General features: G+C 41.3%; 1 protein-coding gene across 3 annotated transcripts in view; it reads right to left on the bottom strand.

Moving 5' to 3' along the window:
- Positions 1–3871: 3871 nt before the first annotated feature.
- The window catches only part of CNDP1 (carnosine dipeptidase 1), a 31643-nt gene continuing 9662 nt past the window's right edge, over positions 3872–25852 (bottom strand). For all 3 annotated transcript variants that reach the window (XM_020801811.3, XM_020801812.3, XM_072998749.2), the window contains exons 4-12: positions 25222–25384; positions 24193–24281; positions 22969–23169; positions 21211–21295; positions 19104–19264; positions 11425–11589; positions 9969–10110; positions 7850–7997; positions 3872–6673 (exon numbers count right to left, since the gene is read on the bottom strand). In XM_020801811.3, coding sequence (XP_020657470.3) covers positions 6568–6673; positions 7850–7997; positions 9969–10110; positions 11425–11589; positions 19104–19264; positions 21211–21295; positions 22969–23169; positions 24193–24281; positions 25222–25384 — 1260 coding nt within the window. In that variant the 3' untranslated portion in view covers positions 3872–6567. The remainder of the gene's footprint in view (positions 6674–7849; positions 7998–9968; positions 10111–11424; positions 11590–19103; positions 19265–21210; positions 21296–22968; positions 23170–24192; positions 24282–25221; positions 25385–25852) is intronic.

Genomic DNA, 25852 nt, shown 5'->3' on the forward strand with positions numbered 1-25852 from the left:
TTGACTCCACCCCTCCTGTCCTGCCATAGGCTCCTGCCCTAAAGCTCCATATGACTGACAGGCATGACTTGGGCATTCCGCCACATACCTCCCCCTTGGAAAGTTTGTTTCATGGGGTAAAATTTACAGTAGTTTACCCTCATGAACAATGTGTGAGTAAACTTACCAATGTTTCCAACATCTTTTCCAATGCAATTCTCAGATATTTATTTGCAATATATACTTACTTTTTACACAGTTTAAAGCATATTAATCTTATTACTTTACAGTTAAATGACATTAATTAACATTTTTATTACTTGCAAAACAATCCAGTCACTTTTATCCTTATTTACCATTAATTCATCTATAAATTACATTTTTATTTATTTCATAATAAAAAACTTTTAATGGTATAGAAAATGTTCTAAGTGTTATATATATAAACACTTAGAACATTTTCTATACCATTAAAAGTTACATATTTCATCATTTCCATTGGTCATTCTTCCCGTCTTCTTGACAAGGCATCAGCCACCACATTTTGATTCCCCTTCACACTCCAGATCTCAAAATCAAAGTCTTGTAAGAGTAGGGCCCACCTCATTAACTTGTGTTATTCGCCCTGATAGTTCTCAACCACAGCAGTGGGGAATGGTCTGTGCACAGTACAAAATGTCCCCGCAAATATGTATGGCCTGAGCTCCTGTAACGACCATACAATCACAAGACACATTCTATCGTGGAAAGGTGTCTCTTGCCAGCCTGCAGTTTCTTACTCAGAAACATCACCAGATGAAGGTCCCCGTTGTCATCCGCCTGGCTCAGCATGGCCCCCAGTCTGGTGGTGGACACATCTGTGAAAACGGTGAACTCTCATTGGAAATCTGGCGCTCTCAAGACACGACTAGTCATCAACACAGTCTTCAACTTCTCGAAGGCCTCCTTGCATTCTTCCGACCACAGGATCTTTTAACCTTTTCTTTTATGTGTTAAGTCAGATAAAGGGGCATCTATTTCGCTAAAATTCTGGATAAAGTGTCTATAATAGCAACTAACCCCAAGAAAGATCTGATTTTTTTTTCTCTGTTGCCAATGGTTCAGATTCAGCTGGGAACAGCTCTTATGTTATCTTACTCTCCAGTCAACTGTGTTGCTATTCTGTGTTTTAACAAAAGTTTGCAAGTGGAAACAATACTTCTGCAAAGTTATTCCCCCAAACAGAATAAAACCTGTGGTGGGGGAGGAGCTACAGCAACACAATAAAAGCATGGGAAAAACCCGAGGAAACGACATTTAGAGAAATAATGGAAAATGTGTTTTTTTCCATAAAAGGTAAGTTATGACGAATGTTGCAGGTGGAAGGAAAGTACAGGAAAGATGCCTGCAAAATCTCTGGAAGAGCCAATATGCTTGGATACTTGGAAAAATTACTTTTGACTATGTGCATTATCCCCAACTCCACACAGCCGTTGGCTGGGAGATTCTTAGAGTTGTAGTCAAAGTAAGGAAAAGTTACTTTATGCATCCCCCCCCCCAAGTAACTTTCCGAGCTTCAAGCCAGATGAGCCCTTCTGACAACACAGAGCCAATCTCCTGGATACCTCAAGTGTACTATGATTGGATTGCAGCTATTTCCCAGCTCTTCTACAACTTCACAAACCTATATCTAGTAGAGATGAAGATACCTGCTTACAGACAGCTGTGATTTTGCTTGCCACATTTACGCAAACACCAGCAATCACACATCACAAAAGCAATGAGTGTTCACACATTTTCTCTCATAGAAAAATATATAGTGTCTGCTAGAGCTGGAAAAAAAAAGGGTTATGAGGAAAGGCAAGTCACTGTGCACAGAAAGAAAACAAAATGCACAAATGCTGATGGCCTACTGCTAAGCTGGTTCATCCTTAAATAACTGAATTAACTAACACACACAGCATAATTGGAGAAAAAGAGGGCACAGCTTTATTGATCACAGCAGCAGTCATCCTGGCCAAGCATTGGGTTGGACGTACCTCATCAGGGAAACCCAAATGCCCCCCAATGCCACCCGCTGTCTCCTTGAGATACATCTGGGGTAGCAGTTCCCTTGGGCAGCCACGCAAACATAAGCTACTCTTTGTCTCCCCTGCCTCCTAGGGTGGGGGCAAATCTCCCCCCCCCGAGCTGGGGCAGATCCAGGTTCCCCCACCCAGGTTCCCACGTGGGGATTTCTCACCCACGCGGACATGCAGGTCACCACCTGCTGTCCAACAACCAGTTGGATCCTTTCCAGTGCCTGAAAATGCCTTCCAAGTTGTGACGACTGAACATATAAAACTAGCAACCCAACAAAGTAATCATATCAACCTGTGAGCATAGAAAAGTAATGCAACCAACTAGAGCGGGCGGCCAGAGGGACTGACAATCTGGTGAACAGAGGCTCCCTGCCTCAGCTCACCCTTCTTTAAACTATGCTGGTGGACCAGACTGGAAACCTTTTCCTCAGGCATGCTGGCAAGCAGCCCCACAGGGGGTGGTAACATCAGGACAGCGCAGACCCTCCCAGGCTCCTTTGCCGTTCGCCATGTGGCGACAGCCATCTCTTCCTCCCCCCCCCCCCCCGGCAGCCACCAGCAAGACCAAGCAGTCACTACGGCCTCAACACAGGACCGGGTAAGTCCATGTCTTGATTTTATTGCACCAAATGTTTTTTTCTTAATGGAATTTTAGCATCTAACTGAACTGTTCATGAGCGTTTTTATCCCCGAGATAATAATCAAACTGCAATTATGATTGCAGAGGGAGGATCCTTTTCCAGCTACACTCATTAGAAATAGCCATGAGCAAGTTCTCACATATTAATGTCCTATAATTGTTTTGTTTTTAGCTTTAGTGGTTTTCCAGTGTAATTAGCATCAGAGCAGCTGACTCTGATGAAATGCTCCAAGCAATTAATCCTTCACAGAGGATTGAACCAGGAAAGACAGATGTATTGAAAAGCTTTTTAACAGCTTTAAATTACATATTGACAAAATCATTTTCACAAAACTTGGGGGGAAATAGCTGTCACCTAAAGAGAAGAACAGCAAAGATTGCTGTCCAAAGAGATTAACTACTTAGAAAGAGGTGCATCTGCCAGAAGGAATGAATGGGGGTCTTTACGGAAACATTAATCAAAGTTCAGACATTTTGCTTCTGGATGGAACAAACTGTACAAAGACATTGCATGTTTTGCCTGGTTTCCTGTTCCTTGTTAGGGTTCATTGAGTGAGAGGGCATTTTCTTCAGCTTCATCCTAGCTGGGGAATTATTTCATGCTGGAGATTAATCTGGGCCCATCGCAAGTTTATTTCTATTGAGGTTAGTTTGGGTTAGTTCAGTTTCTCTGGACTGCCCTTCTTTTCATCTAAGTGAGGCAGCTGTCGGGACAAACAGACTATCCAGACTCAGGGTGGTCATGAGAAGGTCTAACCTCTAGGAGGAAAGAAATGAGAGGAAGTAGAAGAATCTCTAAATGAATAGGGCAGGGATGACAGGAGAAGATGCAGAATGCTCCAGTGGTGGACGGGGACCACCTACTAACTCATAGTTGCTGCAATTCTGCTCAAGGATTCTGTCTAGACTGGCCTGGTCTAATGCAATACAAATCTTATGTTCAAAAAGTGCTTACTCAAGAACAATTAATAACCATCATGTAACTGATTTTCCACACACTCTTGTTTGGCAGATTTAGCACACATTTGTGAACCATGTGGAGCAGAGTGAGCAAATGTGAGAGAAAGCACAAGGCTGAAATGAGCCTGTCCCAAAAGTGTAGAGTGAGGAACAACTTTAGCCTTGTGACTCACTGCTCTCCTCAGTTGCACAAAGGCAATAAGAACATATTGTAAACACAATACACACAGTGTTTGATAATATAGTTTTATTATTACTTGGTGGAAAGTGTCTTGAGTGCTTTGGGGACTATACAGCTAGGATAATCCCTTAGTCGTGGTTCCCCATAAATAATACTTCTGTGTCATCATGACAATTGTGGCTTATAGAGACCCCAGATTTTCTAACTTCATACGAACAATTTATCAGTTCTTCCTCTTGGTGGCACTCTAGAACTATGCAACATACCCAAGGTCACATGGGTAACAGGGTACAGCCCCATTAGGCACACATGATCTGGATAATCTCATCTGATTCCTTCTCTTGGGAAGCACAGTGGGGATTTGGAGCGCAAAAGCCTGCCTACAGACACGCCAACCCACTGAGTTATACCAGCACTATATGGTCCCTCATACACAGTTTAAAATAAGGACTGTGTTTGTGCATAACAGCTCACTGCATTTTCAAACAGCTGTGAACTATATGTTCTTTTGTCAGGCTGATCTTGTTCTTACAAAAATGAGGACATTTGCTCAGCAAACTTCTGCCCTCTGTGCTCAGATCATCGTGTTCCTTCCTTAAATTGAACTGTGAGATCTTGGTTACTTTCTTTTCTGAAATTCCTTTTTCAACCATCAGAACGCATATGCCTAACTTAGTAATATACGAACAGGAAGAGTGACTTTAAATGTAACATGAGGTCCTTGAAAATGTTTCTTTAGGGTGAACAAACGGTTGTTATCTTCATTCCCAAAAGTAAATGTCCAATTTGAAACAAATTTCAAGTTATTATTTATAATGTATATCATTAAACAAATAGTGTTGCTTAGTTCCTTCAGGACAACATTCTAAAAAGCAAACAATCCATTGATCTCATGAACCAGGGGTCTATTGCACAACACTTTAGGACTCCCATTGTGAATAGCTAACAGACATAAACAGAAACAATACCTAGCAGATTTTTTTTGCCAACCTAGCATAAGTCAGCTTGCTTGTGCTTTTGCTTTTCAAATGACACATGTGTCATTTCTTCAACAAAAAATTATCTTCTCACAATGCCAACCTCTCTGGAAATGGTTCACTACATTTTTCCCCATTAAAGTGTTTTGGACAGTCATGCAACTGTCCAAATTATTGAATTATTATTTTTGAACCTTCCCAATTTTCTTAATTTTAACCTGAAAGACAGCTTACTTCAATCAGTCACCACTGTGTGTAGTTTCTTCTGCCTCCGATATGTGGAAGTCATTTTCTACAAATTTGATCTTTGAGCCACAAAAGAAGATCTGTAGTAGGACAATAACGTTGGTATATGCTTCCTATTATGGTGTAACTTTTAATTTTGTGCGTTTATATATCCCTTCCCCAACATTTGCCCCTGGAGATGCTGCACTACAAATCCCATCATTCATGGCCAGCATGACCATGCTGAACAGCAATTCTGTGATTTGTAGTTCAATACTGCTAAATAAGTCGGAGAAGGCTAATGTGGAAACTTTCTAAAAATGTCCAGACTTCTAGGTTCAAAATTAAAACTTGTTGGAATTATTTCAGTGGGATTTTTCCCCCAGTCAAAATTCAGACAGTATATATTCCAGTAAATTTAAGATGGCATCAATAAACATAAAAGACTGATTTGCTGTTTTCCAAATAGATGTTGATGATATAATGCAGTTGAGGAAAGGTTGACAAGAATAATGTGAAGATAATACACATTAATTGACTAATTAAAAACATAATTCAATCATCATACTTTTGTAACAAGTACATAAAACTTCAAATATAAATGAGTAATTAAATTTCATATTTTCAACTAAAGTAACAAATTAAACTATCTGATTTGGTAAAATATATATAAGGCAACTGCAATATAAGGCCGTTACTAGTTCCACTCAGCTTTGTTGCTAATTCAAGAAGTCAGTTCATATAAATAATTACCATATTTTCATCTCAGTCAGTTTAAAATGCAAATCCAAGAACTGGTTATAGCGTTAGGCAGAGGGAGGCAGGAGGGTCAGGAAGCCGAAGGGGAAAAGATGAGAAGCATATACTGTAGCGCTCTGTGCCACAAAGCCTGCCCAATGAACTACCACCAGTGCTCAAGTAACTTTCAGCAGCCAGATCAGTTGACTTCTTCATGTTGAAAGAGATTGCCATCTGCTCCTTTGCCTCAGGCAGCAAAATATTTTGGGCCATGCATGCTAAATTTCTTTTCAGAGACAACAGATGCCACTTAAATGTTTGTACTCAAACAGGTGGAACATTTCTCTTATTTATCCACAAGTGCAGACAGAAACTTTTTTTTTGCTACTGTCAGCAGTGGTAGAGATTAGAAAATCATTATATCCGACCACTGAATCGGGGGGGGGGGGGAAGAGTGTTACAATGCTTAAAAGGTAACATTATAGGCAGAAGATTGGATGGAAGACAAGACATCTTTTGCTGGATTACATCTGGACACACGAACTGAGTCATGTTGGAAACCTTTGGGCGCAAAATAAATTGTTATAGGCAAGCCGTTTTACTGAGGAACAGCACACCTGTATCAGATTCGGAGCACATGTAGATATATTTGTGTTCCACAGTGGAATAAGAAATATAGGAATGACTTAATATACATAGATTTAAGCGACAACAGATAGCACACAAGTGACAGAATAGAATTTCAAGGGAGTTATTAAAAACTGTCACAAGCCATAAGGTAAGTGTAACATCAGTACTTGATTTAGTTCATGTCACCGTCTTCAAGTTGGAAGCTTTCTGTAGTTCCTTATGGAGTTTTGAGATCTCCAGTAAAAAGGAGGCAAATACCTTTGTTCCATTAATGTAGTTGGATCTGTTCAAGAAAAAAGAAAAAAATTAATTGTCAAGCCCTGCAAAAGGGTTCAATGTTGCTTTGAAGTGCCAGATCTCTTCAGCTCTAATAGAATCTGAGGTCACAGACAACGCTGTTCACATACCTCTTTTGAAAACAAGTGCCAACATTTGGATGGAGCATGGGATCTAAGTAGCATGGTTTACCTAGCCTGGAACATTTACTTTTATGTATGTACGTATGTACGTATGTGCGCACACACACATTTTGTAAAATGGACCAAGCTGCCTTGGGGATTCTGGGAGTCATGACCAAATAAGTAACTTTTCCCATCTCTCTTTCTAATACAGTGGGGTCTCTACTTAAGAACTTAATCCGTATTGGAAGGTGGTTCTCAAGTTGAAAAGTTCTTATGTTGAATCTGCATTTCCCATAGGAATGGATTGAAAACCATTTAATCTGTATCTGCTCTTTTCCGTCCATAGAAACTACAGTGGAACCTCTACTTAAGAACTTAATCCGTTTTGGAATGGTGTTCTTAAGTTGAAACGAATCTTAAGTTGAAGCAAAATTTCCCATAGGAATGGACTGAAAACCAATTAATCAGTTCTGGCTGTTTTTTTGTTATGTAGAGGTGCGTTCGTACATTGAAGCATTACAGTGGGGTCTTGACTTGAGAACTTAATCCGTATTGGAAGGCGGTTCTCAAGTCAAAAAGTCTGTCAGTCAAGTCTCCATTGACCTACAGTGCATTGAAAACCGATTAATCCCGTAACAGGCCGTTTTTGTTCCATTTTGGGTTTTTTCTGGTCTGTAAGTCAATTCTCAGGCTGCAAGTCAAACCTAAATTTTGCGGCCAGAGAAGTCTGTAACTCAAAAAGTCTGTAAGTCAAGCCGTCTGTAAGTCAAGGGTCCACTGTAGTTCCCATAGGAACTAATGCAAAGCTGGTTAATACGTACTCTACCACTAGGGGGAGAATTTTTTTTAACCTAAAATGACCTAAGGTTAAAAAAAGAGCAGGAAAGTTTTTTTTCCTGTTCTTATCTTGGATTTCTGTTCTCAAGTAGAAGCAAAATTTAGCAAATGGAGCTGTTCTTAAGTTGGATTGTTCTTAAGTAGAGACGTTCTTAAGTAGAGACCCCACTGTACATTGCTTCTCAATGTATGGTTATAGAATGAATGTATGGTTTGTGAACCTGCTTATCTTCTCTTTTTGGGAGTGTTCCCCATCATCTGCTGCTCCAAGTGGAAACATCAACACACTTTTCTCTGTTATATCCTGAAACATTCTGGCAATTGGTATGGTTGATCCATCTCGAATCATATCTGGATCTTGGTTAAAAACTGAAACAGAAGAAGTACAAAACACATTTCTTGTTCGAAGGAGTCATAATATTATCACAGTGGTTTAAAAATAAAATAATAATTTATTGATTTGATTTTTACCCCGCCCATCTGGTCTATACGACCACTCTAGGCAGCTGTGGACATATTAGAGAGGTCTTTATGTTCCATTGTACAGTTTCCAGCATACTGCATAACTGAGGTGGGGTTACTACAATGAACATAGGGACGTGGTGGCGCTGCGGGCTAAACTGCAGAAGCCTGTGCTGCAGAAGACCAAGCAGTCGTAAGATCGAATCCACGCGATGGAGTGAGCTCCCGTCGCTTGTCCCAGCTCCCGCCAACCTAGCAGTTCGAAAGCATGCAAATGCAAGTAGATAAATAGGGACCACTTCGGTGGGAAGGTAACAGCGTTCCATGTCTAAGTCACACTGGCCATGTGACCACGGAAGATTGCCTTTGGACAAATGCTGGCTCTATGGCTTGGAAAAGGGGATGAGCACCACCCCCTAGAGTCGAACACGACTGCACAAAAATTGTCAAGGGGAACCTTTACCTTTACCTTTACTAGAATCAAATCAATTCAATTTATTATTCAAGTTAGGACAGATTACTCTGATTGCAGTCTCAGTGGCAGTGCAAATAACGGGGAGTGCAATATGAAGACACACAAAGCACCATCTGGATAGACAAAGTATGACCACAACTTTATCTCTTACATCTGCAGAGACTTGGCAATGCATAGGGAGAAGAGGCATGCATCTGACGACCGATGGACCAACCCACCCAATTCATGATGTGACAAGAATTAGGTACCACCTAGTAGACTCATTGTTACTACAAGGCCTGACTTGCTGTATCTGAGCAGACCAGCCCTTTCCTGACTATGAGATATGTGCATATAGAACTGGATCTGCTCCAATGTCCAACTGCACCATACACATCCTAATAAGGTTGTGACAAGACATGAACATAATGTAAAAATTAAGCAGCATTCCCAATTGTTCCTCAACCATTATAGGCCATTAAGACTCCATATGCCTTGACCTACCTATAGGGAGAATAGGTGGGAGAAGGCCAAAGAAGACTGAATGGCTGAGGCCTGATGCAGATCAGAATAAAGTGTGCACACTCTTCCAGTCCAACTCCTCCTTGTTCTAGCTCCTGGTACACCCAAATTGGTACCTGGCTGGCTGGCCACACAGTACATTAGCCAAGTCTGTGAAATGTGTCATTAGGGTCACCCAGAAACTTCCCAAAGCTCCACTGCAATGGCGGGTGCCTCTCTGTCTCCATGATCCCACCACTAGGCTGCAAACCAGGCCTAGATGAGTTGAGGGGGCTCATACCTGATATCCCCGCTCCCCTACTTCAATACAACTTGCAAAAGTTAATTTTGGACTACAGCTCTCAGAGCCCCCCAGCTGCTACAGAATTCTGTGACTTGTAGTCCAAAAGATATATTTTTCCAAACTCTGTATAAGATAGTATGGGGTTTTGATCATGCTAGCTACTTTTGTTGTTGTTGTTGTTTAGACGAGGAAAAGGAATCATTGTCCTTGTAAACTAATAGCACCATTTATCTCCTGCTACAGATTATGATTTTAATTATTTAAGTATTTATATGCCACCTTTCTCCTAAAGGATCCAAGGTGGATTACAATATTAAAATAAACATAATTAAAAGCTAAATAGTAAATTATTACAAGTCATTCCATACGTGCATTGTATTCAGCTATGTTCTTAACACTCATTTCCTCAGCAAGGAATGAAATACATTAAGTAGTTTGAATCGAGTAACTAGTAACTAGATTAGGCCCGTTGAATTAATGGAATTTACAGAGGATTTGACTCGCCAAATCCCCACTCACTGAATGGACCTAATTCTACAGTAGTTGTGATTTATTACTCGATTATAGTAGTAAATTTCAAAAAGCACTATATATTTGCATGCAAAAAGTTAGTTCATACCTCTTTTGATTGCCTTTTTAGCAGCTTCATACTGAGGGTCATCAATATTAGCAACCCATGGCATTGCACCCATTTGCATAGACACCGTTAATTTGTTTGGACTTTTTCGTTTTGAGAACACATTTTCTAAGTATTCTTTCACCTAAAAATGAAATAAAATATTTTCAGTAGATGTAGTTGAGATATACAGTAATAATATTACCGATATGTGATAATGGTGCTCATGATGGTGCAACCACTGACACTGTTCTCTTGGATAAGGAACGTGTCATCTTTCTTCAGTGAAGAAAGGGAAAGTGATCAGTATGCTTGGGACTGAAACCTCACACTGGAGCACACCATGGACTGTGAAGATATTTCAGGAGGGAAGAAAGCTAACAAATAATAAAGAGGTGGAAGGTAGGCAATTGAGTAAGAAAGAAAGGCATAATAGTAGGAAGCCCGAGGAAAGGGGGAAACAAGGAAAATAATTACACAGGGAATTCTGACCAACCTCGTGTCACTTACAGTTTGCAAGAGGAACCATATGTTACAGGGAGGGAAAAGGGGTAACTAGTACTGGATCAGGAAGGGTGAGCAAGCCCAAACTGATTGATTGGTGGCAGCAGTACCCTTGTAGCTGTCCCCTTTTCAGAATATTGTGCCAAATGGGTACATGCTGGGGTGTTTCAGTCCTTCTCCTCACAGGAATGAACGGAGCCATGCCTGCTGGCCCATGACCATATCGTGTACCTCATCAGACCCACACCCCAGCATGTACCCATTTGGCACAATATTCTGAAAAGGGGACAGCTACAAGGGTACTGCTGCCACCAATCAATCAGTTTGGGCTACAACCACACACTGGAAGCCTGCCTGAGTACACACTCCTCCCAGGTACTCTTAATAAACTGAACAGATGCTTGTCAGGGTGGAGTGGGGCAAGCCACATGGGTGACAGGGCTGTGCTCCCTGTTCTGTGGACGTCTACCCATATATGGAAGGAGAATGGCTGAAGTAAGCCTGGATGGATGAAGAAAATGGTTGTTTCCTTGTTTAGGAGTGGGCTTCAGAGGGATCCAGTGTCAATTCATCACTGCAACCTGGCAACCCTAAAGATGCAAATGACGAAAAGCAACTAGAGGACAGAAGGAGATTTCAGATTTTTATTTGACTTAATCAGGCAGTGAGCTGCCTGTTCTTTCAACTGCACCAGACAGACAGCACCTTGGTTTTAGCACTGAACAGCAACATGGGGATGTAAGATTTCTAATCTGGAAGCCTTTCCTTCTAGTGATAAACGTGAACTCGAATTTGTTATTTACTCAGGGGCAGAAAAATACTCTTGACATATGAGCAGATGCCCTCCTTACATGATATATTACAGTGTAAGAACCCTGGTATTGCACCAACATCTAGAGTTAAACCATCTGGAAACAGGTTGAATCACAATAATGCCGCATACAAGCAATATTACCTGATGTTCCACTTTAGAAAGATCCATATGAGGGACTTGCCGGATTGAAAATTTTCCTGTGACTCTTGATGGTATAACTGTTTTGATCCCTGGTTCATAAAAAGCTCCTTCTATCCCATGAATAGATAGTGAAGGCAAACGCCACAAATGTGAGAATATTTCCTCCTTAGATATATAATAAGAAAACAAAAATACACAGGCTTTAGGTGTTAAGGGCTTATTCTTTTCGATGTCTACATGAAACTGCTGGGAGAAATTTTCCATTGTTTAGGACTTGAGTGCCATCAGTATACTGATGATAACCAACTTTATATCTCTCTTTCTCATCTGATTCCAAAGAAGCTGTTCTGGGCCTCCATCAATTTCTGTTGTCATTTATGGACTGGATGAAGGCTAAAAAACTGAAACTTAATCCAGACAAGACAGAGCTGCTCTTGATCATTCACAAGGCAAATCAGGAGATAAGAATCTGCCCTGTACCAGATGAAAAAGTCAGGTGTGCAACTTCGATGTGCGCCAGAGCTTGTAGGCACAGGTCTTAGTGCTGGCAAGGAATGCCTTTGCACAGTTGAAGCGGGTGTGCCAGCAGCGCCAATTTTTTGAGATACCTAATCTGGCCACTATGACACATGCCTTAGGTTACATCTCATCTGGATTACTGAAATGTGCTCCAGATGAGGATGCCTTTGAAGAGTATTTGAAAACTTCATCGGGCACTGCTGACAGGCACTGGTTGCAGGTAGTATGTAACTCCCTTATTACAACAGCCTCACCGATTGTTAGTCTATTTCTCTGCTGGTCTATGACTGGTGCAATCAATCAATTAATCTATCAGTCAATGGCCCCATAACTAGGTAAAGATACAGATAATGGACCAAGTGAAAATGATTTGTTAGTAAAGAAATAGGACTAGTAGGCTGTGAATAATTTTAATAATCAGTTATGAGTCTACGAGGGAACAATGGCAGTGTTGACAGAAGTGGCAAACTCTGGGAATCAATATAGGACTCATACTTGTTAATGAGATAGGATTCCTGAAGCGGATTTGATTCACAAAAACTCACATTGAAACGTAGCAGTTAGTTTTTAAGGCGCCACAACATTTTAGTCTCTTTTTGTTTTTGTTTTGTTTTGTTTGTTGGCAATAAATAGGAAACAAGTAAATGAATCTGAAAATGTTTTTGAGGCTAGTCTTATATCCACTTATTTGGATGTAAACTCACTGAATTCAGTAGAAGTTATTTCAAAGTAGACCTTTCTGGCCACTTCATGGATTGTTGCCTTGTCATGGCAAAGGGGCTTGAGTAATTCAGAAAAATTATGGGCTATGCCGTGCAGGAACACCCAAGATGGACAGGTCATAGTGGAGAGTTCTAACTAAACAAACGAGATACACCTGGAGCAGGAACTGGCAAGCCACTTCAATATATTTGCCAAGAAAACTCCATGGACAGAAACAAAAGGCTAAAAGATAGGAAGCTGGAAGATGAGCCCCTCAGGTCGGAAGGCGTCCAACATGCTATTGAGGAAGAGCGGAGGACAAGAACAAGTAGCTCCAGAGCTAATGAAGTGGTCGGGCCAAAGCCGAAACAATGTTCAGCTGTGGACGCACCTGGAAGTGGAAATGAAATGGAAGTCCGATGCTGCAAAGAAAAATACTGCATAGGAACCTGGAATGTAAGATCTACGAACCTTCATAAGCTGGATATAGTCAAACAGGAAATGGCAAGAATAAACATTGACACTCTGGACGTCAGTGAACTAAAATGGACGGGAATGGGGGAATTCAATTCAGACAATTATCATATCTACTACTGTGGGCAAGAACCCCGTAGAAAAAATGGAGCAGCCCTCATAGTCAACAAAAGAGTGGGGAAAGCTGCACTGGGATACAATCTCAAAAATGATAGAATGATTTGAATACAAATCCAAGGGAGACCTTTCAACATCACAGTAATCCAAGTTTATGCACCAGCCACAAATACTGAATAGGATGAAACTGGCCAATTCTATGAAGACTTACAACACCTTCTAGAACTGACACCAAAGAAAGATGTTCTTCTCATTCTAGGGGACTGGAATGCTAAAGTAGGGAGTCAAGAGATAAAAGGAACAACAGGTAAGTTTGGCCTTGGAGTTCAGGCTAATAGAGTTTTGTCAAGAGAACAAGCTGGTCATCACAAACACTCTTTTCCAACAGCAAAAGAGGTGACTCTACACATGGACATCACCAGATTGATTATGTTCTCTGCAGCCAAAGATGAAGAAGCTCTATACAGTCAGCAAAAACAAGACCTGGAGCTAATTGTGGCTCTGATCATCAGCTTCTTATAGCAAAACTCAAGCTTCAACTGAAGAAAGAAGGAAAAACCACTGGGCTACTCAGATATAATCTAAACCAAATCCCTTATGAATACACAGTGGAAGTAAAGAACAGATATAAGGAACTAGATTTGGCGGACAGAGTGCCTGAAGAACTTTGGATAGAAGCTCATAACATTGTAAAGGAGGCAGCAACAAAAACCATCCCAAAGAAAAGGAAATACAAGAAAGCAAACTGGCTGTCAAATGAGGCCTTACAAATAGCAGAGAAGAGAAAGGAAACAAAATGCAAGGGAGACAGGGAAAGTTACAGAAAATTGAATGTAGACTTCCAAAGAATAGCAAGGAGAGACAAGAGGGCCTTCTTAAATGAACAATGCAAAGAAATAGAGGAAAATAATAGAAAGGGAAAAACCAGAGATCTGTTCAAGAAAACTGGAGATATTAAAGGAACCTTTTGTGCAGAGATGGACATGATAAATGACAAAAATGATAGGGACCTAACAGAAGCAGAAGACATCAAGAAGAGGTGGCAAGAATACACAGAGGAATTATATCAGAAAGATCTGGATGTTCCGGACAACCCAGATAGTGTGGTTGCTAACCTTGAGCCAGACATCCTGGAGAGCAAAGTCAAGTGGGCCTTAGAAAGCATGGCTAACAACAAGTCCAGTGGAAGTGATGGTATTCCTGTTGATTTAAAATCTTAAAAGATGATGCTGTTAAGGTGCTACACTCAATATGCCAGCAAGTTTGGCCAGTAGTGGCCAGAGGATTGGAAAAGATCAGTCTACATCCCAATCCCAAAGAAGGGCAGTGCCAAAGAACACTCCAACTACCATATAATTGCACTCATTTCACACACTAGCAAGGTTATGCTCAAAATCCTACAAGCATCATGCGAAAGGCAAGACTGGATGAATCCCAAACCAGAATTAAGATTTCTGGAAGAAATATCAGCAACCTCAGTACCACTCTCATGGCAGAAAGTGAGGAGGAATTAAATTAGGCATGCTTCAGTCTCAAGAGACTATGGTAAGGTGCTCTGTATGGAGGACTTGGAACAGCATCTAATGTGGCTGAGAAGGCCAATTTGAGAGTGATAATCCCTTCCACACTGAAGACAAATACAATCTGTCCCCTGTCCAGCTCCATGATTTTGCTGGTTTCAGGACTGCCTCCTTGCCTCGACCTGCTGGACAAGTATCTCTTCAAAATGTGAGAGGCCATGCTGCACTGCATGCCTCCAGGCTGAACGCTCAGATGTCAAAGTTTCCCATCTGTTGAGGTCCATTCCTAAAGCCTTCAGATCCCGCTTGCAGATATCCTTGTATCGCAGCTGTGGTTTCCCTCTCGGATGCTTTCCCTGCACTAATTCTCCATGCAGGAGATCTTTCAGAATCCGACCATCAGCCATTCTCACGACATGCCCAAGCCAACGTAGATGTTGCTGTTTCAGTAATGTATACATGCTAAAAATTCCAGTTCATTCTAGGACTACTCTATTTAGAACTTTGTCCTGCCAGGTGATACCAAAAATGCATTGGAGACAACGCATATGGAACATGTTCAACTTCCTCTCCTGCCATCCATACTCTCTTCGTGAGTCTAGAGAACAAGGTAGCTGCTTTGCCAATGCATTTATCCAGTTCGACATCTAAGGAGAGAGTGTCAGAGATCGTTGAGCCAAGGTACAAAAAGTCATGAACAACCTCCAATTCTTGTGTGGAGATGATAATAGAGAGAGGTGAGTCCTTGCCCTGGCCTATGACTTGTGTTTTCTTCAGGCTGATTGTTAATCCACAGTCTTGGCAGGCCTTGCTAAATTGATTAATGAGTTTCTGGAGGTCTTCAGCAGAGTGGGCAACAATGGGTGCATCATCGGCGAACAGGAAGTCCCACGCGCATTTCAGCTGGACTTTGGTCTTCACTCTCAATCTAGAGAGATTAAAGAGCTTTCCATCAAATCTGGTCCGGAGATAGACACCTTATGTTGCAGTTCCAAAGGTGTGCTTCAGCATGACAGCAAAAAAGATCCCAAACTGGGTTGGCACGAGGACACAGCCCTGTTCCACTCCACTTTGGATGTCAAAGGAATCTTTGAGCCATCAAAAACTACAGTGCCCTTCATTTCCTCATGAAAGGACCTGATGATGTTAAGGAGTCGAGGTGGACATCCAATCTTGGGAAGGATTTTAAAAAGGCCCTTCCTGCTAACCAAATCAAAGGCCTTTGTGAGATCTATGAAGGCCACAAAGAGTGGCTGTTGTTGTTCCTACGTTTCTCCTGCAACTGTCTAAGGGAGAATACCATGTCAGTGGTGGATCTATTAGCTCGAAATCCACACTGTGATTCTGGATAGACTCTGTCTGCAAGCACCTGGAGTCTCATCAGCACAACACAGGCAAGCAGCTTCTCTACAATGCTGAGAAGAGATGCCACAGTAGTTATTGCAGTCGCCCCTGTCTCCTTTGTTCTTATACAACGTGACAATGTTTGCATCCTTCATGTCCTGTGGTACTCCACCTTCCCTCCAGCAAAGACAAAAGATTTCATACAGCTCAGTGGTGATGATCTTTTTACTGCACTTCAGCAGGGATGTTATCCTTCCCAGGTGCCTTGCCGGAGGCGAGAGAATCCAAGGCCACTTTTATTTCTGCTAAAGTTGGTTCACTGTCCAACTCTTCCAACACAGGCAGGCACTCAATGCTATTTAGTTCCTCTTTGGTTACTGCATTCTTTCTGGAATATATCTCAGAGTAGTGCTGCATGCAGTGTTCCATCAGCTGTGCTCGGACGTGGATGATCACGCCTGCAGCAGACTTCAAGGGAGCAGATTTCTTCTGTATTGGACCTAAAGCCTGCTTGATACCATCATACATTCCCTTGATGTTACCTGTGTCCGCTGCTATCTGTATCTGAGAGCAGAGCTGAAGCCAATAATCATTGGAACATCTCCTGGCAGCCTGTTGGACTTTGCTATGAGCAAGTCGAAGAGCCTGCAAGTTGTACTCACTAGGACAGGCTTTGTATGCTGCTAGAGCTCTCCTCTTATCCTCAATGGCTGACATCAACTCCTCCTAATGGGCTTCGAACTGTCTGCCAACTTTTTTGTCTTCTTGCCAAATGTGGACAAGGCATTTGGACAGTGTTCTTGAAATTTTCCCATCGTTCAGGTGCATTTGCATCAGCTGGGCCTGGAAGGGTTTCCTCAAGCACTTGGACAAATTCCTCCACTTTTCTTTGATTGCGAGTCTTGCTGATGTCAATACGTGGTCTTCCTTCCTTTTTCATGTGATACAATCTCTTTGCTCACTGTTTTACTCTACTACACACCAGGGAATGGTTAGTATCACAATCAGTACTCTTGTAACTGTGTTTGTCTTTGACTTCTATTGTGGACAAGTGTTGGTGCATATGCACTAATGAGAGTGACTGGTCCTGCTGATGAGTAGAGCTGCAGAGACAGGATTCCTTCACTCCCCACAGTAGGTGGAACAATGGATCTCAGCAGAGTATTTCTGACCGCAAAGCCAACACCATATTCCCTGGTCTCATTCAATGGTTTTCCCTGCCAGAAGAATGAGAAGTGTTTTTTTCTTTGCCAGATCCTATGTCTGGCAATTTCATCTCTTGCAGGGCAACAATGTCTATCTGCAGTCTATTCAGTTCCATGTCGATGACAGCTGTCTTGCGCATGTCTTCTATTTCCTGCAGGTCGTTAGAAAAGCCAGGGGTCATTGTCTAAACATTCCAGGTGCCCAACTTTAGGGCAGAAGTTTTCTTATGATTGTTGCATGGTGCACGTATATCTATCTGCTTGTCAGCTTTCACCTTAAATCCCGAGGTTAACAGAATGTAATGAGATAGCACCTTACTGGCTGGGGACTGCCCAGCTTAAGGCGGGCAGTAGCTACCTAGTGATGTGCAATGACCTCTTCCACCATTGGAAATAGCCCCTGGTGTCATGTTCTATGCCTATCAAGCAAATACTTATAACCCGTAACTGCTACTTCCTGTGTTATTTTGACACTGTATGTGAAGCTGGAATGTCCTCTCCAGAGCACGAAGCCTGGGTAAAATAATATGGAGGACAGGCTTTTACCCCAGCAGCAAACCCCCCTCCACATCGCTGAAATAATCCAATGGAAAGGCAAGAGCCAATACAACTGGTTCTAGCGACATCGCAGGAGTTGCCAGAAAAACATGCCTTCAGGACTTCAGCGCTGGATTTTGCCTCAAAGTTAACTCCTGAAGCCTTTTCCATTAGTGGATATAGCCACAGGGCAGTGGAGGTTTGAAATCGGAGTTTTCCTTCTCCTAGATGGGCTGCCTTCCAAGGCTGACGAGCCCCACCTACCCAGCCTGCTCCCTAAGAGTGCAGGGATTAGAACACAGGCTTCCAGCTGCCAGACCTTTATTTTATTTATATATTTATTTATTATTGGATTTCTACCCCTCCTCTCTAGACAGAGTCTACTTCGGGGCGGCTTACAAAGACAAATAAAACATTATAAAATACAATCAAATAAAATCATCAAGTATATATAAATCAATCACATAATTAAATCTCCAAGAGGACCACCAACTTAGAGGAGGAATTAAAGAACCTCTTAATGAGGGAGAAAGAGAAGAGCACAAAAAAATGGTCTGAAACTCAACATCAAAAAACATCAGGTATGAGTCCCCTCAAGATATGGAGGAAGTGACAGATTTAACTTTCTTGGGGTCTATGGTCCCTGCAGATGGTGACAGCAGCCACAAAATTAAAAGATGCCTGCTTCTTGGGAGGAAAGGGATGACAAACCTAGACAGCATCTTAAGCAGAGACATCACCTTGCCAACAAAGGTCCGCATAGTCAAAGCTATGGTTTTTCCAGGAGCAATGTATGGAAGGGAGAGCTGGACCATAAAGAAGGCTGACTGCCAAATAATTGATGCTTTTCAATTGTGGTGCTGGAGGAGGCTCTTGAGAGTCCCCTGGACTGCAAGGAGATCAAACCAATCAATTCTGAAGGAAATCAACTCTAAGTGCTCACTGGAAGGACGGATTCTGAAGCTGAAGCTTCAATACTTTGGCCATCTCATGAGAAGAGAAGACTCCCTGATGTTGGGAAAGTGTGAAGGTAAGAGGAGAAAGGAAATGACAGAGGACGAGATGGTTGGACAGTGTCACTGAAGCTACCAACATGAATTTGACCCAACTCCGGGAGGCAGTGGAAGACAGGAGGGCCTGGCGTGCTCTGGTCCATGGGGTCATGAAGAGTCGGACACGACTTAACGACTAAACAACAGACCTTTCTGGACTTGCATGTGAATGGCCTGTAACCTCACCATTTCTTATTAAAGTATGGTACCTTGGTATCATAGAGAATTTTCTTTACACCAATATTAGCTTTATATTCCTGCAGGTCAAATTCTATTTGCTCATACTGTTTCATTTCCTCTTCAGTAAGTGGGATAACATCATCGTAGATTCCAGGTATCAGAATGCAACCAGATGAATTGACAAGACTATCTGTAGAAGAGACACATTTTCAAACACTACAATATGCATCTCCAGTTGTCTCATGCCTTGTTATAGGCAGTCTACTCAAGACACTTCTTAACCTTGATCTATTTCTCTGTGTGTTCTGTGCTCTCAAATCAGAACTGACTTACAGTGACCCTAATAGGGATTTCAGGGTAAGTGAGATATTTAAGGAGTGATTTTACCAATTCCACTCCCCCAGTGAGTTTCTATGGCTGAGTGGGGTTTCGAACCGTGTTCTCCAAAGTCCTAGTTCATTACTATATCCACTACACCACACTGGAAATCATGTGGCACATGTAACCATTGCCTGTAAGGGAGAAATGTCTGAGGACAGGGCAGCTCATGAACTGAGTAGGAGAGGTGCCTCTCCTCCAATTAATCTATTTAGTTAATAACTATTTATTGTCACGTCTATTTTTTTAAAAAATGGGGGGCTTTTTGAGCCAGAACAAACTTGGGGAAGATGGCACATCTCATGTCCCAGAACATTCTGCAGACACACCATGCCATTTTGGGAGCCAAAAATAGATTTGCTGTGTAGTTCGGAGCATCTGGGGTGGAATGGGGAGACACTAGGGTCCTCTGCAGGCTGATGTAAGGCATATTTTGCTCATCCTGGATTTCGTTTTGTAGGAAAAGGACAAACAAATAATTTTCTTCCTGTATGCAACACTTAACCATGACTGCTGTTCTTTCTCATGCTGTTTTTGCCATTTTAAATATAAGAACCAGAGTCTTCTTCAATCAAACCACCTGAGCAACAGACTTTAGCATAAGTGGCTTGACTGTTTCACCAACTGCAAAAGAAGGGATCCAGTACTTCCTTGTGTGAGCAGAACCATTGTATGTTCCCAAAGCAATCTCTGCTTCTGCAACTGCAAACAGGAACATCCTATACAGTACTTACCACTACGGTGGAGCAGAAAACCTCTGGTGATTTTACATTTGCAGTAAACCACTTAAGCCAACATAAATTTTACATTTTAAATTAAGCCAAAAAAAGTTGAATTGTATGAATACATTCTCTTCCCCAATTAATGTTCACCCAAATTGCATGAGGAAGTGGAAACTGGGAAGCTTCTATAGCTGGAATTGCGCATAACAACAAGAGTTAGTATAGTTGGCACCCAATTTCATGTTCAGTTGCCATCAATTTTACCCACTGTGGTATTTTAGAACTATAATGAATGCCTCAAAGAAGAATGGGTTGGCTCAAGACATTTTGTTGACTGAGGCAAAGGCCCCTTCACTTACAGAAGCCAGCTGAAACTGGCAGCTGAAGCTGACTTCAGTTCAGGCAAATGGATAAATTCCTCTAAGGCAGCAGCCTAGTTTAGGGAGTATAAGAGAGGGGTCTGTGGTACATGTAACCACTGCCTCTCAGAGGGAAATGTTTGAGGACAGGATTAAGTAGGGGAGGTCCCCCCCCTCACAACATTTGAAGTGGGTCTTCTCTAGTCGAGAGCTGTCTGTGGATGGCAGCCTATTGTGCTGGATACAAGAAAATACTTCCTGAGTTGCTTATCTCACTCTGCTAAATAGGCCAGTCCTGAAAACAGATAGTAACTACCTTTACAACAGTGTACCTCGAAATAACAAAAAGTGCTGGAAATAATAAAATAAAGGAAATAACAAAAGTGTCTGCATTAACACTTTGCAGTCCTATCGGTCCTGGCTATTATCCTTTCCCTACTCTATCTGTTCTCAGAGCATCTCTCAGGCATACGTGTGCTGAGACATGTATACTCATTTACAAAGTTGACTTTTAAAAATTAACTGTATTCCCTGCACATCAACCTTTCTGGACAGTACAGAGGCTACATGCTTAACTCTCTTATGCAAACAACAATAAGAATCCTAATCGCTGGAGGCATATGGGCATTTTAATTTCTGGCTAACCAAAATCCAGGAGAACAAAGGAAATTTCTTACCAAGTAGAGCTATCAGATCAGACATGGGTTCATTGATAATGCCACCTACACCACCTGAATGCAGATCTTTTTCACCACCACTGACCTAATTGAAACAAAGACAACATAATGGCTAACACATAAGTTTCATTGCTTTAATTATTACCACAAATAAGATGGGGGCGGGGGGGGGGGACGGACCACACACATTTCAAGTAATTTAAATTTGTATTGCTGACATTTCGTCTGTGCTCACATCTGAAATTTAAATTACTTCATTTCTTCCATCATTCAGACTATCTGCATTGAATCAGCACGATCTGAAAACCTTCCCCCACCCTTGCCATGACCAAGATAGCATATGTGGTGTTGAAGATGATGATGTGGAAGGTGCCTTTTCTGTGAAGGAAAAATTATGCTAATGATTTGCCCCTGAATTATCTCAGATTGTACCAGCAAGAATAGCAGTCATTATGGATGCATAGTATATTCATAGAGAAGAAGGACCACTTGGAAATCTTGAGGACCATCAAGACAGCAATTGCTTTGTGAAGTGAACATGCTGTGTCAGCACCTTTTTCTTGTTGCCTTTTCCTCCCAGAGGCTGGACATCATCATCATGCTTATTCCAATTTTTGATGCAACAACTCTAAACAGTATTGCCGTGTTGTGCCCAAGTGACTTCTGGTATTTTAGGCCAAGATGTTCTTCTCTTTCTTGAATTCCCCTTCCCATTTATTTTACCTTGAATGACCAGCTGTAATAATCTATACCTTTTGTTTCTCATTATATAGCCAAAATGTTCTAGCTTTCTACATTTCATCTGTTTTATGACTCCTTAGTCTATACAAGTTCACCTCTGTGTTGGTCAGCCTCTCAGGCCAATAAATTGTTAGCAACAAAATGCTTTTGTCTTCTTTATTGTAACCTGTGTCAGAATCCTCAGTTCCCTCTCATGCAATAGAAGCCTCATATATCCTATAATACACATCAATCTCAAACACTCCTCAGTTATTCCACAGCTGGGAGCCTGCATAAGCGTGGAGGTCTGTATGGAACATTCAGGGAGGAAAAATACTCAAGCTTTTTCACTGGAAACTTTTTGCAATGACTACTGAGAAGTACTATTATAAGGAGTTGGGTGCACAAAGTATTCCGTGCACAAAACATGTAGTGGGTAGAATGTTATGTCTGAATCAGGGAAAACTTTATTTAAAATCACTGGGTGAGATTCAATACAATTTTTCCACTGCTGGAATTGATTCTGCCAGCAGAATCAGAAAGGAAGTACTGTACTCCTGAAGCCCATGCACACCCTGAAAATTTTCTAGTGTATGTGTGTGGGGCTCTGCACCAGATTTTCAAGAGTTGCTGATGGAAGTAGTCAAGGAAGAAAGCCCAACAGCATTAGCAGAATTTTGCTCCCACAGCATTGACTTCCTGTCATCCATAAAGCTCTCTTTGGAAAGTCACTTTCTCATCTGTCTCAGAAGGTTGTTGTGAGTCAAAAATGAGGTAACTGTGTAAATCTAATTTACAAGAAAAGAGAGTGGAAAACATATATGATACTGTAAATAAATACCTCAGATGTAATAATGAAGTGACTGTGGCTGAATGTAACTAGTAGTCCCAACTAGACTAGACTAATTAAATCAAAGCCATTTATGAATGCCCATTTGTAGTAACAATTTGCACTGCACAAGCCAAATCAAAACTCCACAAAAATCGTGTTCAGAATATTGGGAACACATACATATGACTCCAATTTTACTAGTTTACCTCCACAGAAAAGCAGGCATTTCCTCGAGTTCCATATGTAAGAGCTGGTTTTTTTGTGGTGAGCCATAAATTATCTGAAATCACGATATAGTCAACATTTGAAAAAAAGCAATCCTTCTCTTTTTGAATTAATTCTTCTAATCCATTGGACCCTGATTCTTCCATGCCTTCAATAAGAAATTTGATGTTTACTGGCAAATCCTAAAAAAAAAGAACCTTTCAGTTACCCTCAAGCCGCAGTCTCAACAAAAGGTGTTCCAAAAATGCTATTATACTCTCCAGAAGAATCACAGTAGGCAAGCCATGTAAATTTATTATTCCATTTTTAAAAAGTAATCCATGCTTTGTATCTTCATGAAAATTAACTTTGTAAAACTCCAAAGCTTGCAGCATCTCACTGGGATGAAGTTTTCCAGCAGGTGCTTTTTATAGACCAGTCCTGCTATCATGAAAAGTTTTTAACTGGTGATGCTGAGTTAAATGTTAAGTCATATACTCTGCCTAGATTAACCTGATAGACTGGAATTTCTGTGGTCCACAGCTTGGAGCATTTACAGTCTCAATCTGCCTGACAGCTGTTGCATAATTATGCAATAATTAAGCAGAGCTGCTAGCTGTTGTGTCCAGTACTGATATTAATATCTGCTTTACTAAGGGACTGTATCTGACCACTTTGCCAGTGTATTGAAATACTATAAATTGCTCAGAGGGCACCATCCTAAATGTGGGAATGTGGATTTACACATTCTCCTCTCCTGCCACCAGAGTAGTAGCACATTTTAAAGTGCAGACACTTATCATGAAAGTTTCTGTATTCACCCCTTGTCTAAAAGGCAGTGCAAAAATGCAGGCAACTTTTAAAAATTCATATCTACAAACTAGTTCTACAAATTTTCATCTGTACCAGGAGCAGACCTTGGTAAGAGCCTTAATGACTCATCCAAGGCGAAGCCATCCTCCAAATACCTTGAATTAGAAAGGAAACAGGTCCTAATAATATTTGTTGTAAGAAAAACACATTTCCTCCTGCTTAATGTGAGGTTTTGCAGCTCCATCAGTGTCTGGGGAGCCAGATTTTCCCCACACCTTAGATGTGAAGTAAAAGATTGGTCTTTTCTTCGTCTGTGTCAAAGCTCCAAGCCAAACTGCCCCCCATGGCTGTTTTTTGAATAAGATGCTGACACATAAAACATCTAAGATGCTTCTGTGCACATTTTTACTCACTATGTTTAAATTTATGTATGTGCTCAATGCATTTATCCAGGCCAGGACAGGTCCTTTGTTATCTGTTGTTCCACGCCCATAAAAGTTACCTTAAGATAAAAGAAACCAATATTACAGACTAGGGAATTTCTGACAGTGCTATAGGTAGACCAAAGCTGGTGGATTAAAATGGCTGAGAGATAGAGTGATGAACCAAGGGCCCCCTAATTTGAATCTTGTCTCTACCATGAAGTTACTAGTAAAACTGGCTTTAAAGGCAAGCCCTGCTACCCAGCCTCAGTAAATGCATCTATAATGGAGAAATAATAACATAGTACTAGCTTTAAGGGCTGTACAAATTACAGCTAGATAGTGCAGGTGAAAATAGCAGTATAAATTTGTGCAATTTTAAATACATTCAGGACCCTCCCTCAAACCTTTAAAAAAAGAGGTAATTTGAAGGCTGTTCACTTCCCCTTGCTGACACATGAGTGCTCTACCCCACCCACCCTCTCTCCTTCCTGAGATGCAAAACAATATGGTAAATACAACTGTAGATATTTCCTGCAGAACCATTCCCTTCTCCCCTGCGGCAAAGCCAGCCACAAAATAACGAACGAGAAATTGCTGGATTGCAATCAGTGCATATATAGTGCCGTAGAAAGTTATAGTGCTTGATTATTTGGAAAGGGGCTAAGAAAAAGCACAGAGACAAACCCTCCGGGGGGGGGGGGGGGAGATAAAAGCTGCATTGACAATATTGTGGTCTTGTTGCAGTTAAGAACTTCTTCAACTAAAGATACTAGCAGCTACCATTAGTCTTGCTGGTTTTGGTGATAGCTGTAGCTGCAGTCTATTGACTCCACTTATCTGGGACTAAGCCTAACTGAACAATGGGACTTACTTACAATGGCCAAAGTCCTATTGTAGAGTTATGCTGGAGGGAGGACACTGGTGTAACTTATAGCAGAAATTGTTATTGATTAATGAATTAACACTTGTTAATTTATCAACAATCAAAATTAATTAATCAAAAGCAAAAATATGTACCATCAATTTCAGTCAAGATATAGGGACGGGTTTTCCATCCATCTTCAGTTTTGGCAGGCATCACATCTACATGCCCATAAAAACATACAGTGGGTTTTAATGGATCTTCCCCAAGCTTTGCTAGAATAACAGGAGGCAGTGAAATGTTCTGGCCATCAGGCAGCTGTTGGAAGATACCAAGACATTATCAAATGAACCCGAGGAAAACTTCTACCAGCAAATAACAACAGGTTTATTATTTGAGGTGTTCTCTTATAATAACTATTTCTACAGAAAATATTGGTTTGATTTCTGTTTAGATGAGTTCCTATATTTACTGACTTCTGCAGATCTAGACAGAAGCCAGACTTCTTTTTTTATTCATTTGAGGTTTTTTAATGTTGATTCCAAGAGGCATCTCGAGGCCAGATGTCGGCGGGGGGGGGGGGGGGGGCGGAGTCATTGTTAATGTGAGGTGCTGCTGGGCCTCAGTGTATATGTAGAGTGCATTTTGTCCTCACGCATTATCCTGACCTCCACACTGAGCAGTTATGAGCTCTCATTTTTAGGCTTTACTGTATATAGTTTCTTGGAATTTCACTACATCAGGGCAGTGGGTGAAATGAACAGTTGCACCACCAAGCTACTAGGT

Source organism: Pogona vitticeps, chromosome 4 (assembly GCF_051106095.1).
Source record: "Pogona vitticeps strain Pit_001003342236 chromosome 4, PviZW2.1, whole genome shotgun sequence".
NCBI lineage: Eukaryota > Metazoa > Chordata > Lepidosauria > Squamata > Agamidae > Pogona > Pogona vitticeps.